General features: G+C 30.2%; 2 protein-coding genes and 1 non-coding gene across 3 annotated transcripts in view; 2 read left to right on the plus strand and 1 right to left on the minus strand.

Annotated features, from left to right (window-relative positions):
* Positions 1 to 10,978, plus strand: part of sprt (PDZ domain-containing protein sprite) — a 55,039-nt gene extending 44,061 nt beyond the window's left edge. The window contains exons 6-10 of the mRNA XM_017901579.1: positions 1,480 to 1,635; positions 1,857 to 2,009; positions 3,894 to 4,155; positions 6,274 to 6,681; positions 10,580 to 10,978. Of these exons, the coding sequence (XP_017757068.1) occupies positions 1,480 to 1,635; positions 1,857 to 2,009; positions 3,894 to 4,155; positions 6,274 to 6,681; positions 10,580 to 10,978 (1,378 nt within the window). The remainder of the gene's footprint in view (positions 1 to 1,479; positions 1,636 to 1,856; positions 2,010 to 3,893; positions 4,156 to 6,273; positions 6,682 to 10,579) is intronic.
* On the plus strand, positions 1,271 to 1,342 carry TRNAE-UUC (transfer RNA glutamic acid (anticodon UUC)). The gene has a single exon. It is a non-coding gene; the product is annotated as a tRNA-Glu (tRNA).
* A 774-nt stretch (positions 10,979 to 11,752) lies between the features above and the next one.
* On the minus strand, positions 11,753 to 13,299 carry RfC4 (replication factor C subunit RfC4). Its single transcript, XM_017901575.1, has 6 exons — positions 13,181 to 13,299; positions 12,768 to 13,035; positions 12,434 to 12,682; positions 12,129 to 12,338; positions 11,936 to 12,049; positions 11,753 to 11,854 (listed from the first exon to the last, which is right to left on the minus strand). The coding sequence occupies exons 1-6, from the start codon at positions 13,291 to 13,293 to the stop codon at positions 11,753 to 11,755; spliced, it is 1,056 nt and encodes a 351-aa protein (XP_017757064.1). The 5' UTR covers positions 13,294 to 13,299.
* Positions 13,300 to 17,244: the final 3,945 nt, after the last annotated feature.

Raw genomic sequence — 17,244 nt, forward strand, 5'->3', positions numbered from 1 at the left:
TGAAAACTTCCTGTTTATCGCTTCGAGTGCTCCCAGTCACGCGAAGCAATGCGATCCTAACTCAAGAAAGTTAGGGGACAGTTCTTGGGACTCGGGTAACAAAGGGCCTGCAGAAGTCAGCACTAGTCCGCATGCGTGGTACACTTAGGCCTCAGCGAACTAAAGGACCATAGATGAATATTTTCCAGAAGCGATTTCTATAATGTCACCAATGCACAAGTGACCTCCATGCACGTCACCTCGAGGAAAGGGGTTCCTCCACTACTATCTTGTGTTCTTCGGTTGAAAGACGTTTCCTATTTTTAAGATGACCGATTCTCGGCCCAAGAAAACGCCCTTGGTCCAATTCAACCAATCAGAACACCCTTAGCCTTATGACAAACTCCCGAATTTTCTCAGTTCGATTATCAGGAAAATCGAGGAGACAGTCGTTCTTTCATCTTTCAACTTTAACCCCTTGCACTGCGATTTGATTATGAAGAAGTATGCATCGAAGCAATATTTAATTTTGGTTAACCACTGTATACTTATCCTATCAAAGATGAACATGGATAAAAATTTTAGAAATTCTTCAAATTTTGTACACATTAAAGCGTGTAAGATTTAATTATGGTTACGGAATTAATGTAGTTTAAAATCGTGAGATTTTATATGGACTCGTAACGAGTTAGGCTCGTCATTTTAATACAAAGGTTTGACGTTAGATAAAAATTTTAGAAATTCTTCGAATTTTGTGCACGTTAAAGCGTATAAAATTTAATTATAGTGGCGTGATTAGTATAGTTTACAATCGTAAGATTTGAAACAAAGGACTCGTCATTTTAGTGTAAAGGATTAACGTTCATGTCAGCTTTCGGTTATTCTTCCGTCTTTCAATTCTAATATTGTCTTGCTGTTTAGCGTTCGACTACTTTAGATTCTTGTAAAACGTTGCTACCATCTGTGATCGACTCGGTTCTTGTTGAATTTCGGTATAAGTTTATTATACATTTAACGCACGATGAATTAATCGGAAATGAAGCTTCGAAGCTGTTTTGAAGTCGAGAAAATTTTGTTCGATAACCTGCATAAGATGTCAATGAATTAAATTACAGCATTGTTTTATCTCTATATTTCATCGTTAGCGTTTGTAATTAACGATATTATAATAAACGAAAAGTATTATAATAAAACATTATAATAAACAGAGGATTAAAATATTAAGGTTAGAATAAGCAATTAAATAAAATGGACGGGCAAATCTCATAATAACGACAAGTCAGGTATCAAATCCCATATGGTCTAGTGGCTAGGATACCTGGCTTTCACCCAGGAGGCTCGGGTTCGATTCCCGGTATGGGAAAAATTATTTTTTCCCAAATATTATTTCGTATTAATATTTTTCTCGTTTGTTTCTACATGAAATGTTTGGTTAAAATTCGAAATATTTTATAGCAATCGACGAAAAGTTATTTGGTAACTTGCGATACTTTGTTTCAGTAATATCGATGTCCGGATTCAACAAGCCGAATTAGAGTACAGACTTGGTCGCGAAGAACTTGAGCTTCTGACTCTTCGCGAAGAGAGCAGAGCCCTACAAGCTGCTTTGGAATTGGCAGAGACCCAGGAGAAACAAAAGAATGACACGATATATAGGTACCTCATCCAAAATAATACGAATGTTACAAATATTCTACTGAATTTGTACAGTACGTATTACAACTACGTGAACTACGTATAACCAAACCTCAAATATTATTTTGAATCTTGGTTCACTAAAAAAATAAAAAATTAAACCTATAATTCTATGAATTTAAAAGAAGATTTTTAATTTTATTAAATGTAATAGAGTGATACATTTGTTATTTAATTTGCAGTTGTATCTCCGGCTCTACACAAGTTACAATCCACGCAGTGGAAGTTAGCGCAGACCCAAAAAGTCCCCGTTTCGGTGCTGGGCCGAGAGAAGACACACCTGGCTTGTACGTTGATTGGGCAGTTGAGGATTCTGGATTATGCAAGGGAGACAGGTTTTGTACCGTTCAGAATTCTTCATTTTATCAAATAATTATAATCTCTTTATATTCTCTTTGCATATTGATAATTTTATCCATTACATTTATCACAGTCTTTTTCTGAATAATAACTCCAACAATAATTTCAGTGCGAAATCATGCGAGATCATGTCAAACGAGCAGTGCCACGATGGAATTTGTAAAAAGACAATAAAATCAGTAAAACAGCTAAAAGTCACAAAGCGACTCCATCGCGACCCCTATAACGGTACATTATCATAAACAAGATTCTTTTCCCTTTATCTCCAGCACGGATACCGACGATAAACGCAGTCGTAAAGAATGTTTCATTCGCTCTGCAATTATTGCATAACAGGAAAAAGAATCGTGTTTTGTCGCTTAATGGGAAAACTGTAAAGGCTATGTTCGTTATGACATCATTTTAGTTTCATTGGTGATTTTCACGACTGCACGCCTATTGGCTGTGAGAAATCACCGCATTCCCAGAGACAAAGAGAAAAGGAGCAAAACGAGGGCGACGAAAAAGAATTTGTGTCGAAGAAACAGCGAGAGAGAGAGAAAAAGACAAGAAAGAAAGTAAACAGGAAATTATAAATAGGAAGAAAGGTGAAGATTGTTAAAAAACGAAGCACACTAAACATATAACACATAACATGGCGTGCATATACTATGTCAGCTAGCTATCAGTGTAGAACAATACTGCAATCTTGGCATTTGGTTCCCAACGGGTCACTGTAGCGTGAAGCCGCACCGGAAGTTCGCCGAGTGCCCCCGCTAATTGCACCTGCGACTTCACATGACCCCATACATCGTTCAACAGAATTTGTTGTAACTCGTCAACTCCATGTTCTGAACACAATTTGCCTTTTATAACATTAAAGTAGAATAAAAAGACAGTGTTTTACAGTTAAAACACTGGAAAGATGTCTTTTATAGCTATCTATTATCATTTTATTGAAATCTCAATTCTATATTTTTCTGCATATATATTTAGAAAGCTCAAATAAATAAACCTGAAAAGTAAAAATTTGCTTTGAGACACCTAATGTGTACTAAATATTAAGTAGGTTTAATTATAAAGTGTAGTATAAACTTTATAATTATTATAACATTAAACAGTGATATTTTCTGAAGTAGATACCCCTGATATATTTTGCATCATCTCTCTTAACTGTAGTCTGAATATATATATTTAGAAAGCTCAAATAAATAAACCTGAAAAGTAAAAATTTGCTTTGAGACACCTAATGTGTACTAAATATTAAGTAGGTTTAATTATAAAGTGTAGTATAAACTTTATAATTATTATAACATTAAACAGTGATATTTTCTGAAGTAGATACCCCTGATATATTTTGCATCATCTCTCTTAGCTATAGTCTGAATATATATATTTAGAAAGCTCAAATAAATAAACCTGAAAAGTAAAAATTTGCTTTAAGACACCTAATGTGTACTAAATATTAAATAGGCTCAATTATAAAAAGTGTAGTATAAACTTTATGATTATTATAACATTAAACAGTGATATTTTCTGAAATAGATACCCAAGATATATTTTGCATGATCTCTCTTAGTCAAGCACACAGTCCCTTTTGACTGTACCAATTAACATAGGCTGTCAGTTGAAAAAATACTTAAAAATACTTATAAATACACTATACATAGATGTATTGTAATAACTTCCATCTAAAGATGGCATTAAAATTTTTTTCTCTACTGCTGGTGAAATTCAAATGTACAGGAAGAATAAATTGTTCCTTTTGGTCAACCCTCGTTATAATGATTCAACTTTTCCTTTGTCGACTGAAAAGTTTCACCTAATTAAGTGTAATCGTGCTCATAAAACTCAAACTTATCAGTCAACATTGTCTTTAGAATCTTGGAGGTGAATGGAAAACTGGTGGTGGGAGCAGGCAGGAGCGATTTAGCAAGGCTGTTGGCCGTTGCACCCGACGCAGCACAAATTGTGGTCCTTCGAAAAGGCGAATCCCTCGCAGCCCTCCGCACACTTCGATCTGATAACCTTAGGCTGACTCACAGGATCGGATATCTCGAGGAACAGGTTAGGGATCTTCTTGCACCAAGTAGAGCCGAGGTCCCTGCAGATCCTCCACCAACTCGCCAAGAACAAGTTCAGGTACACAAGAAGAAGACAATATACTTTCACAAAGAAATACATTTATACAGATTGATTCACTGCCAATGAAAAAATATTTCTTACTTTATAAGTATAATAGCTATACTATAGTACCCTACCATTTGATCTGAATTTAAAATTTAGAAATCTTTGAGAGTATCAGCTATAATATATTTAGTACTATTAAAAGTAAGTGTGTTATAATATTCAAAATAATTGCAAAATATCCAAGAATTTTTATTTTACTGCATTACTTATCAAATTTTATTGCAATTTTGTACTGTGATGTATATACTTTACAAAGATACTGACATTGCTGAACACAGAGTAGTATAATATAACATGCTGTCCTTATCTATTTATGAAAAACATTATACTTAACTGCAATTTAAATTAATATTATAAATCAATTACTGTAAATTAAATATATAATTATATGCATATATGTGTTTATAATTATATATCAAATATAGGTAACCTTCATAAGGACTAATACAAAAATAGGGTTAGGTTACAGAAATTAACAACAATTTATTTTCCTTTCATAACTATAATTAATTTATTGCTATCGATTACTATAAATCAAAACTATTACACATTAATATTATATAATTTTTTCTTCATATAATATTCAGCAAAATGTGCGAAGCAAAATAAAATCTCATTTTTGAAACTGTGCTTTTTGTAATATAAGAATATATGAAGTATTGGAATAAAACAGGTTTATTTGATATGTTAGTTATTAAAGATGTCGTAAACTTTATATCAGAAAAGTTTCGAGTTGCAATTTCCCCATAATGAAAAAACTTTCGAGTACTAGCTTTCCACGATACGTGCCAAAAATGAATTTCAAATTTCAATATCTTAAAATTCCATACACAAATTTGAGATAGCACACGCACTTAACAAAACGAAAACTATCGAATATCGATAAATTTATTTAAAAATTCTATTTATGCGCCATTTTGTGCCGGGATTCCCCAGTTTTCAAACCACGTTGTACGAGTATTTCCCAACTTTCAAACCATGTTATACGGAGATTTCAGAATGTTTTAACTCTTTTATAACCTCACAATGTTTTAACCAATTTATATATCAATTTTTTAGTATCAAGTCAAAGTATACAGATATATTCCAATTTTTTACCTATATTATATGAGGGTTCTCCCAATTTTCAAACCTTGTGGTACAGAAATTTCCCAATTTTTAAACCCTGTTATACAGAGATTTCTCTATTTTCAGATTATGTTATACGGGGATTCCTTAATTTTCAAATCATATTGTACTGAAAGTTCTCAATTTTTAAACCGTGTTATACAGAAATTTCTTAATTTTATATTAGATTTATATAAGAATCACTGTTTTCAAACCGCGTTCTAGGGAAATTTTTCAATTTCTAAATTGTGTTATAAGGGAATTTTTCAATTCTCGAACCGTGTTATAGGGGGATTGCTCGATTTTCGAACTGTGTTATAAAGGGATTTACAAATTTTCAAACCATGTTATAAAGGAATTTCCCAATTTTCAAACCGAGTTATAAAGGGATTCCCCAATTTTTGAATCGTGCTACACAGGGACTTTTTATTCCCGAACCGTGCTATAAGGGGATTCCCCAATGTTCAAATCGTGCTATACAGAGACTTTTCAATTCCCGAACCGTGTTATAAGGGCATTTCTCAATTCTCGAACCATGTTATAAAGGGATTTTCTAATTTTCGAATCGTGCTATAGGGGGATTTCTCGATTTTCGAACCGTATTATAAAAAAATTTCTCGATTTACAATCCGTGTTATAAGAGGATTTCCCGATTCTCGGACCGTGTTATAAAGAGATTCCTCAATTTTCGAATCGTGCTATACAGGAACTTTTCAATTCTCAAACCGCGCTATAAGGAGATTTCTCGATTCTCAAACCGTGTTAAACAACGATTTCTCAATTTCCAAGTCATATACAAAAATTCGTCCAATTCTCGAATCGTGTTACAGAAATCCTATTTTGTGAGAAAATTCTCGCAACTCTTGAATCATATTAGAGCTAAAAGATATCGTAAAAATACCATTTATATGAGAATATCTGCAATTCTTTGATACCTAATCAAGTTCCCTCTTTGTCCTACAGGTTTTCCAAAAGGGACCACAGGTAACTGCATTGGTTGCAAATCTTCCTGGCCTGAATGTGAGAAACTCGATGGAACTGCGGCAGAGTCTGCCAACTGTAAGAAGCAGACACAGTGACCACTCGAAGCGTTCGCTAGACGTGAAAGTGTCGAACGAATTCGATTCCTCGTCGGCTAGCATTTCCAATGGGCACCATAAATCACGAAATAAACAAAAGCACCAAGGATTTCCTTTAACCAGATCAACGGCGAGTTTGGATTGTAAGCAAACGCAAATACAGTCGCAATTACAGCGTAGAAGACCACCGCGCGTGGAGTCAGCCATGGAACACTTATCTAAGAATCGAAAGAATTCTTCTCAAGTACAACCCTTAGACTTCGATTCCGAACCAACATACTATCGATTACAGGTATCATTAAACTAATTTTTATTGAACTTTAAAGTATCGTTACATTGCGTTAATTACAGTGATTAAATTGATTGAATTGATTCGATTAACCTTCGAAGAAAAAGGTCAAGCTGTGGTGTCATGTTCGACGTCTAATTTTAAACAAAGAAATTAAATTCTTACGGTTTTTATTGTCTCTCGATAAAAAATGGTCGTCATAAATTGGTGAAAATTGCTTAAAGATAGATAGATAGATAAATGTTTATTGTTTTCCTATTGGATTACTAGGGTTCCGTCTCTCCTTATCCTCCATACATATTGCTTATTTTATACAAAATATATAACTACTATAACAACAATACAGTATTAACACGTTGACTGCCACGCGCATTTTACGTGGTTTGCCCATGGCGCCAACATGAATATTTTATTATGCGATGCATATTACGTTGAAATATTATTTACAGCAGATAAGGTGAGTTGTGTAATCGGGTTTAATGTATTTTTCGTGGTGGGGGTCACCGGGGACCCCCGCGGTGCTGTAGACCATTTTTGCCATTATCAATTGTTTAACAAGCAACTCGAAAAAATATTTCAATTCCCGATTTTAGGATGAAGTTAGCGATGTATTTAGTGAAATGTTCTGATCACGAAGATTGCATTTCATCGAGCAATTACGCACAGAAAAAACGTCGTCACGAATTTAAAAAGAAACCTGGAAGTGTGCGAAATGTAAGGCGATTTTGCAAAGTGCGCTATGAAAATAATTCAAATCAGCTAGGAAGAATGAGAGCAAAGAATTGCACTAAAAAAGTGGCGACATATTGTGCCGACTGTTTTGGTTCACCTTTTCTTTGTATAAATAAAATTATTTTTGCATGTTCTGTATGGCATTAATTTCTTCGAACTATTATAGTAACAATGGTACTATTTAAAAATTTATCAGTATCGATATTTACTCTAATTATGTATTTTTACTAATGGTCGCGTCGCCGGTCACCGGTGGCGCCCGTGGCGCCACCGCCAAGTTGAGTACCGGTCACCGGTGACCCCCATGGCAGTGAACGTGTTAACGATATAACAGTCTATGATACAACCATAATAATAACTTAACCTAACCTAACATAAACATACTCTTATTTACACACCTAAGCCATATATTATCCCACCCCTCATCTTTGGTTTTCCCTTTGTACCATTGTTTCTCCTTTTCCTCTTTTATACACTTGTCCCTTACCGCCCCGTTTCTTCCTGCTTCTTCGTCCTCTTCTACCTTTTCCTCCCAAAATCCGTGTTCTCCTCTTTATCTTCTTCCTACCTCTCATCCCTCTTGCCTTCTCCTATCCTCTATCCCCTTCAGCCATCCTTCTCCTTGCCCGAAAATTGCATAAAAATATGTTATAAAAGTTAGAAATATATTTGCAATCTTAAAAATTGATAAGCTTAATAAATTTGTAGAAAAGGATCTTAAAGGTACCATTTCTCCGAAGTTCCAAACGTGAAATCGAAATTTTGTTAACCTTTTACACGCGACAATTTTTTTGCTGTAGAAGAGTAGAAATTCAAAAAATTTCTACCATAAAGCCGACAATATTTTTTAGAAAATCGTGTAATAATTAACACATAGAATTATTTAATTTCAATACCTTGCACACTAGTACATTATCTTAAATTTAATATATTATATAATATTTATATAATTTAATATAAATGGTGACTGAAGATCGCCTCTCGAGTGCAAAAGGTTAATTAAATCTCGTTAAATCTCATATAATGAATCACTCGATTCTTAATAAGTATAAAAAACACTGCTATAGTGTAAATACATCTGTTAAATAACAAATATATTCCAAATGTTACTGTTATTTATCAATGTAGAATTATAATTCAGACTTTTTATTCAACAAGTATATCCACTTTGATGTTAAAAATAATAATTAATATTAGTATTGGTCTTTTAAAATCTAATACTATCTAGTACCACTTTTCCACATAAATGTTTATAATTATTCGGTATTTTGAATTTTAACAGTACATAAATAATATTACTCTCTTTTTATTTTACCATTTTAAAGCAGTTTATTATTAATTCTAAATGTGTATCCTGTATTTAACAATTTGAAAATATCTAAATTAATAGCTTCAAGATATTATTTTGAAACTTTTATTCAATCTTCAGCGATACTTCTTTAAGAAGTTACAATTTTTCTACCTTCCTTTGCTCAACAAGAAGATTAAAAAGACATACAAAGTTTATTTAAAAGATATATTGAAAAGCTTGAAGTTTCTACTATTTTTTACCGCGAGATTTATTCCAATATCTCGATTCGATTGAAAGTTATAATTACCAAGGTAACTTTAAAATACTTTTGAAGTCGCTCTCCAACTTATATTCAATCCATTCGATACTATTTTTTCTTCCATTTCATTTTTATTTCTTTAAATATTTGTAGATACTAATAAATTTTTTCTTTTTTTTTTTTTTAAGAAAATTGTTTAATCTTCGGTTAATATACATTACATAAAAATAATTATGCAGAATGACACAATAATTTTTCGTAGTTTAAATATCTACATTGTTTATAATGTGCGAGAAATAATTGTTTGTAAGTGCAAAATTTTAAATGTTATTCTATCTGTTAAATATTATACTATACAGTACCAATTACTATATTTCAATTAATAAGGACACAAAAGTACTCGGATAATAGAATTTTTTAATAATAGCACAATCACATTCTCTTCTATTAAACGTCGTTTGTTTAAGTAGAAATTAACAAAATTGATACTTCGTTACAATATTTAACCCCCTGTATTGTGATTTAATTCTGAAAACTTATGCGTCGAAAAAACATTTAATCTTAATTAGTCACGCGCAATTTGTTATACTATACAAATTTTGTATATAAAGTTTTTCCATGTCTTGAAAATATCAGAGGTATCCAAAATTATTGGGCTACCCTATATATAAATATAGTACATTAACTGTATTAATAGTAAATATCGTCATTGCTACAGTGTCTCCATTATAACAGATAATCCATCACAATTTTTAATTTCCTATTAGTTAAATAATTTCAGTCTTTGACTTTAACTAACTAATTTTTCTGATTTTACTTTGTTAACTGTTATACACCTCATAGAAACTGGCTATTATTTTGTAGATCAAAGCTACTTACTACTTCAAGAATACATCTACTTAAAATTATAATTATGATTATTATATAGCAATTATGGAATTTTGTGACATGTTTTTGGAAAATATAATTTAACGATAAACTTATTTTTTTTATTTGATATCAATGATTATACAATATCATTAATTTGCAAAAAATTGCAAATGATTATGAATAACCACGGTTCTTAATTTTCCGAATTTGTAAAATACATTTTTAAATGTAATTTGTTAGGATAACTCAAATATGTATTACGAATTACATTTTTCGAAACAACTACAGATATTAACTTCGATGATTTGTTTTTAAATTAAAAGAAAAACAGGTATTAAATACTTAATATATAATAATTTTTTGCTCTTAATATGCAAAAATATGAGAAAATAAATATATCTTAAAACTGAAAATTATTTGATTAAATATTCTAAACACTTGCTAATGCTTTCGCAAATATTGTTTTTAACATTTGATAACATGCAGTAACCAAAATATTAATAGTACATATTTCTATTTTCATATTTTCCTTTTTTGTAAGGACAATTCCCATTACTTAATGTTGTGCCAAGAATATGAAACATTTAATAGGTATTATAAACTATATATTAGCACACAAATAGAATTACAACTACATAGAAGCTAATTAATAATTTAATTTTATTACTCTAAGGGTTAAAATTAGTTACATATCTATTCGCAAAATTAAAATAGAAAACTTAATTTTTAAAGGTTATTTATTGTTTCAGGATTCTCAATCACGGGCATCAGAGAATTCTGATTTGTCAGTGGTATATAGCTCTCAAGAATCGAAATCTCGACCAGCGCCACCGAAAAAGCCGCTTCGGCTGTCCCTTCATCGTGCAGCTAGTCTTCAATCCGTAGAAAGTGCGCCACCAGCTGCACTTCACGACGTAACCAAAAAACCGACAAAGAGAAATCATAAAGGTGATCCACCAACGGAAAAAAGTACTCGACCGGAAACTAATGGCGAAATAAATAATCAAACACAAGATTCGCATTCTAATCCACCTCAACCTCCTCCAAGGACACCCTCCAGAGCAGAATCTTGTCAAAGTGCATTACGATGGCCTTCCCCTAAACCACGACCACATTTAGCACCTGTTACGATGGAAAAATGGTGTTAAGAAAAAAAAAAAAAAAAAAAAAAAAAACAATTACAATGTAAATGATATTTGAAATATCAAAATACTGCATGTTATACATATTTTATGAATTTTTTTGATTAATTATACTATGAATATTTGAGTATTATTAATATTGAATCTTTGATGGTCTCCATTATTACAGAAAAAATTTTCCATAAGTTATGAAGATTTTTATATTATGTATATAAATACAAAATAATATCTTTAAATTTCTTACTGCACCGAAAAAGACTGAATTATTTTGAATTTATTCGTACACTATTTTTATATCCAATTTAAAACTGTAAGTTTAATTATACTGACTGATAATCGTTGGACGATTCGATTTTGTTATATACATTCATCTCAAATTTCATAATATAAATATAAATGTTCAAAGTAATCAATTATATAATAAGAATAATTTTGCTTTAAATATTACACAAATATTTCGTACAAAGTACATAAAGCGTACACTTATATTCACTAATTTAATGTATTGTTATAAGTATTAGTGTAGAAACACGAATCTTTTTTACTTCCACGTGATTAAAGTAGCTTTGATACATATATATTATATAAACATTAAATTCATTTTTTATCAATTGCTAGTCGAAGTATGAACTTTTTAAGGAATATTAGTTTACATATTTGAAATGATCATCATTTCTAAAAAAAAAATTTTGAAATAAAAAAATTATATAATACAAATATATAAATAGTTTTATTTTCTTAAATCACGATTTTTACATATTGTTATTATACATTTCACTGTTACGACTGCATAGCCCTTTTACAAAGTCTAGCAAGGAGACTATTAATTTGCAGCAAACTATCAATTCCATCCACTATTCCTAAATGAGTTATTCCAATTTCCTGAAATGAACAACTCAAATTCGTATTTTAATACTTACATTAATACTGTATAAAACGTTCATTAAATATATTTTAACTTACTTTAATAAAATCTAATTTTAATGTTTCATCGATAGGTAAATTTTTACAAACTCTGAATATGTTACGGATTAAGTCTTCTGCAGAGTATCCCATTTTCCATAAATGTTCCATTACCTACAAATATTCATTAAAACATATTTAGTATTCTTATAATATACTAAACAAAAGTTAATAATGTATCAAAATATCTTACTCCATATGATTTTGAAATATTAGCCTGTGTGCAAAATTCAAGCATTTCTTTAACAAGTAATGGATGTGGTTCATCACATACTTTAAAAACATTTTCACTATTTACGTGACCAAAACCATTACTTGTTGACTGTAAGTTATTTAGGGCCTGTCTCATATCACCTTGTGCAGTAAATACTATTGCTTCTAAACCATCATCTGTATATGAAACCTGGTTAATTTAATTTAAAAATCACACTTATGTCATTAATATTAATTCATTAGTAATTTCATTCTAACTAAAAGTTCATTAAAGATTGACCTTACATTTTCTTTCGTACAAACTTCAATGATTTTTGCCAAAATTTGTGCATCTGATAATTTCCCATATCTTAACATAGCACAGCGTGATTGTATTGGTTCAATAATTTTTTCACTGGTATTACAAGCTAATGCAAACCTAGTTGTATTACTGTATATTTCCATTGTCCTACGTAATGCCTGCTGTGCACCCTCAGTCATGCTATCAGCTTCATCTAAAATTATTATCTTATGTTTTCCTTTTGGCAGATTTACCTAAATTTAAATAAACAAAAACTATTTATTAAAATGAAAGCATAAAGTATGAGAATATCTAATAAAACATATGAAATACTTTTACCTTTTTCTGAGCAAACATTTTAATTTTATTTCTCACTACATCTATTCCTCGTTCATTTGAAGCATTCAATTCTAATACAGCTTCCTTAAATGTTGGTCCTAATAAAATACGTGCTAAACATAATATAGTTGTAGTTTTACCAACTCCTGGTGGACCAGCAATAATGATATTAGGGCAATTTCCATGTTGAGCAAAAACTGAGAGTCTGGATACTGTGTCCTCATTGCCAACAATTTCAGAAAATACTTGTGGCCGATGTTTTTCAATCCTAAATAAAAAATTATTTTAATTTTTATGCCTTGTTTATATTTAACTCTCCTTTCATTCTACAAATTAACGACAATATAAAAGAATAACCTCAAAAACATTTAATTTACTTATACAAACGAGCATTTCGTTTTACTCTAACATACCATGGTAAATGTCCTGACTTTCCCTCTTTTTCTTTATTTTTTATGTTATAACCACTCGTTGATGGCATAATTTCAACATCCATAGGTTCTTCCGCACCATTTTCACCTCCCATCTTTAAACTTTGAATTAGAAACGTGGGAAAAATTTGTCTTATTTAAACATAGATTAACTATCAATAAAGAGAAGCAAGTTTGGTAAGTTTTGTGACAGCAAAAATAGGAGATTTGCATTACCAATTAATAACAATTTTTAATAATATAGGAACGATGTCAACGTATTAAATTCTCAAATATTGATATTCAATATATTCTAATTTATAAAAACAAATATTATGATTACAAAATTATAAGAAAATGACTGAATAGTATAGAAAAAGAAAGACAAGAATTAGATTTACAATAATGTAAAATAAAAATAATAATGATCATTTAATCATAAATAATCTTTTATGAATATAGTTTTAATAGATAAAAATTTAATAGTTTTATCGAAGGTATGTTAAGTGATATTTTTAATAATGTATTTGTGAGTAATTGGTGAGCTTAATAATTAACAAATAACAATTACGGTGTTATGAAATACTTCATTATTTTATAAAGGAATCACTATTATCGATTGAATTTTTCATATGTAGCAAAATCTTACACGATTGTCTTTCCTTTATATATGAGGATTTTGTCAATGGTTAAGAAATGTGATTTCAATATGGCTACCACTATGCATATGCACAAGTAAATATTATGGAAGTATTTTAAATTTGTTCAATAGCGTAATGGCTGATTAGCGTACAAGCATAGGTTAATAAGGCAAAATAATGTTTTGTTTTTATGTTAGTCTTTCTAATTTAGTCAACTAGTTCGTGTCAGGAAGCCGGGTTTTCCTAAAAATCGTTCTTTTCATATATTTAAGCTGTGAAAGTTCACTCACAGTCAATATTCTTATTTATAAAAATGTTTAACATGCAAGTATTTAATTTCTATGCATATATAGTTTCTTCAATGAATTGTAATGGATGCAATAGTGAAGGTAAATGGTTGGTAAATTTCTACCTCAAGGTTCTTTGGTGTTTGAATCTTACAAGGAATAAAATTGTTTCTCTTTTTTCATTATTTGTTTTTTACAACTCCCAAGATGATATTCGTTGTAAAAACACTTGAAACATAAGCATTTTTGGCAATGTAAACATTTTATAAATGCTAATGCATTACGTATATATTTAGCTTTTCATATTACCACTGGGAAACATATTACTATTAATTTTGTAGCGTGCCATAAATACCATATCATATTCTCGAATATCATGCTACTAATAATTGATAATGTATGAGTAATCTTCCCTACAGGGATTTTTTCTTGTAATCTTCCCAATTGGACAGTTTAGGCATCAGCTTGTAAAATTTCTATGGTATTTTGAATATTTTTAATGAACATTTTTATTTGTCTAACAAAATATGCATTGCATGGCTGATGTAACCAAATGCAATAAGGTAGAATTATGTTTAAAGTTTATGTGCTATTGCCGTTATCATGCGTTAATACATTATTAAGGTAAGTAGTGTTAAGATATTTAGGGTAACTGATAGAATATGGTATCTGGCAGTGGATATCGAAATGCACATAGTTTATTTTAATAAAGTCAATACAATATAATGAATATGACAAGTTATGTAAACATACTCGTTAACATACGAAAACTGTGAGATTAGTGAAACGCGCGAAGCGCTCTTCTGGGAGTAGGGGAAGCATCTGTTAAAAACGCCAACAGCGCCGTTCCTGGAGCGTCTATGAAGCGCAGTTATGGTGCGCAATATGAAATATAGTCATATTCAACAGGTAGCATCTCATGAATCTAATAGTAATAAAAATTTATTTTTTCCATAATATGATCTTACAATTATTTCTCTAAAATTGGCAAAATGTTCTCTTATTAATTTACCAGAAATAGCAATTGTTGATAAATCAAATGTTTCGCCGTAATTTAACATTAATTGCTGATCGATATTAATAGGTAACACCACATCTTTGCAGACTGGTGTGTGAATGTATGTGTTTTGTTTTTTTCGTATCTCGCTTTGAATGCTTGTTTCTTTTGTTCTTCATTCTTATGTATTTGATCCCTGAGTAACTAATAATCGTTTGCTTTTTGTAGTTCTTATGAGTATAAATATTAATGCTGTTTTACTTCTATGGTTCATATGCCTCACTGCGTGAATTAAATAAAGAAACATTCATTTCGCAATAGTAATATTAATATTTTTATATCTCATTAATGCTTGCATATTTTCTTAGATCCGAAATTCCTCTTTATCTCTTATATGCAAAAAAAAAAAAAAAAAGCTAAATATACTGTGTTGTGTAATTACATGTTACTTTATTAAAGCCTTCAATGCATATATACTTTCACAGATTTCTCATCCTAATAAATCAGACTTTTTCATATTCTGTGCTGGATTCTCAAAGAGTAAAAATATTAAACAAACTAATAATATTTAGTTTATATTCACCAGTAATTGCGAGAAAATGTCAAATTCAATAAAGGTTATAGTTTAAAACTTTATGTGTATATTAAAGTAAGTACTGTCATAACTCTCAATAGACAGTACTTTTGAACTAAGTAAAGAAAGATCAAATATTTCTATTATTTATGATTATATGAAAAATTTTCACAGGAAAATATTTTATCACCTAAATGATACTTATAATGGTAGAATAATAGTAGAAAGTAAATGGGATGATTTTTCCAAAGTCAAAATTTACAACTTTGGTTACAATTTTTGTTGTAAAAATAAAGTTTAATTATACAATTATACAATAATAAAGGAAAAATTGTTTAATGAAAGGTTAAAAACCAAACTTGAGGTAAAGAAGATCTTAAGTGACACAGGGGTAGGATTTAAGCAATTTAGATATATAATATACCAATGTATACATATTTAATCATGTGATACATATAGAATTAAAAAATAAAGGAGGCAAGTTATTTGCCTTTTTTGTGGATCTACTTTTGTTAGTGTTAATTGGAATCTATTTTGGGCAGTGGTGGAAAGAAAAGGACAAGTCAAAGGTCAGTAAAAAGGATAAAAGAGATTAAGAATGAAGGTCAAGTGTGTAGTAAGGCTGGGGAAAGATGCAACAGAAGAATTCTTGGCTAATGGCAGGGTAAAGCAGGGTTGCTAAAACGTTGTTGGAACATAATAGAAAAGTGAAAAATTAAATGTAATATGATAGGATATATAGGTCAAAATACCATGTTATGCATAAATTTATAGGATATCACAGAACACAAGAGTATTTAATAAAGAAAGACAATAAAGGGAGTGAAAGATCTATAAAGCAAGGACAAGATGTGGCAGTATGGGAAAATACAACAGATATTAGTTAATGGATGGAGAAAGAAAAGATAAATTATGCAAATGGAAATGCAGAACATTAAAACAGATAGTAAAGAAATGCAAGAAGGTGAAATGATATGCTTATAGTCTAAAACAAGTAGTGGAGAATAGAAAATGCAAAAAGATAGTTAAATGGTTAAATAACATTGAGAAAAGGAAGCCAACTGTAGAGAAAGAGGCTATAAGTGGTTAAATAAAAGAATAGAATATAAACAGTTAGATAGTACATATGACCTAAGTATGATAAATGTTTATATATAAGCATGAAAGGATGTTTCGAACTAGATATTAAAATTGTTAATCAAGTACATTTTTGGGCTCTGAGATCTGAAATTAATAAGCTTCAGAAAACTTTATATATTTTAATATATATATATTTCTCTTCAAAATATTTTTATATTGTTATTAGATGTTTATTTAATTATCATGTTCTTACTTTATAATTATTATATCCTAATGAATGTAATTATAATATTGATTCAGATGAAAGCAATCTAAGCCTTATATGTTTATTTGAAAAAATGTCTAATTATGTACTATAATCTTATTAAACTTAAAAAGTTATCATATGACTAATTTCATTTACATGATAATCTTCAAATAACATTTTCATTAGCATTGTCAATTCTGTATCTGATATGGTTTATTCTGTCATATCCGAGTCATATAGC

The sequence above is a fragment of the Eufriesea mexicana genome, unplaced genomic scaffold (genome assembly GCF_001483705.2).
Source record: "Eufriesea mexicana isolate 0111107269 unplaced genomic scaffold, ASM148370v2 scaffold1674, whole genome shotgun sequence".
Taxonomy (NCBI): domain Eukaryota; kingdom Metazoa; phylum Arthropoda; class Insecta; order Hymenoptera; family Apidae; genus Eufriesea; species Eufriesea mexicana.

Bases quoted from the DNA above. Each gene is read 5' to 3' on its own strand.
- RfC4 (XM_017901575.1), bottom strand. From the start codon at position 13,293: ATGGGAGGTGAAAATGGTGCGGAAGAACCTATGGATGTTGAAATTATG. The intron at 12,683-12,767 runs GTAAAAGTATTT...ATTTAAATTTAG, and splicing joins AAATGTTTGCTCAGAAAAAG to GTAAATCTGCCAAAAGGAAA. The intron at 11,855-11,935 runs GTAAGTTAAAAT...TGTTCATTTCAG, and splicing joins TAAAATTAGATTTTATTAAA to GAAATTGGAATAACTCATTT.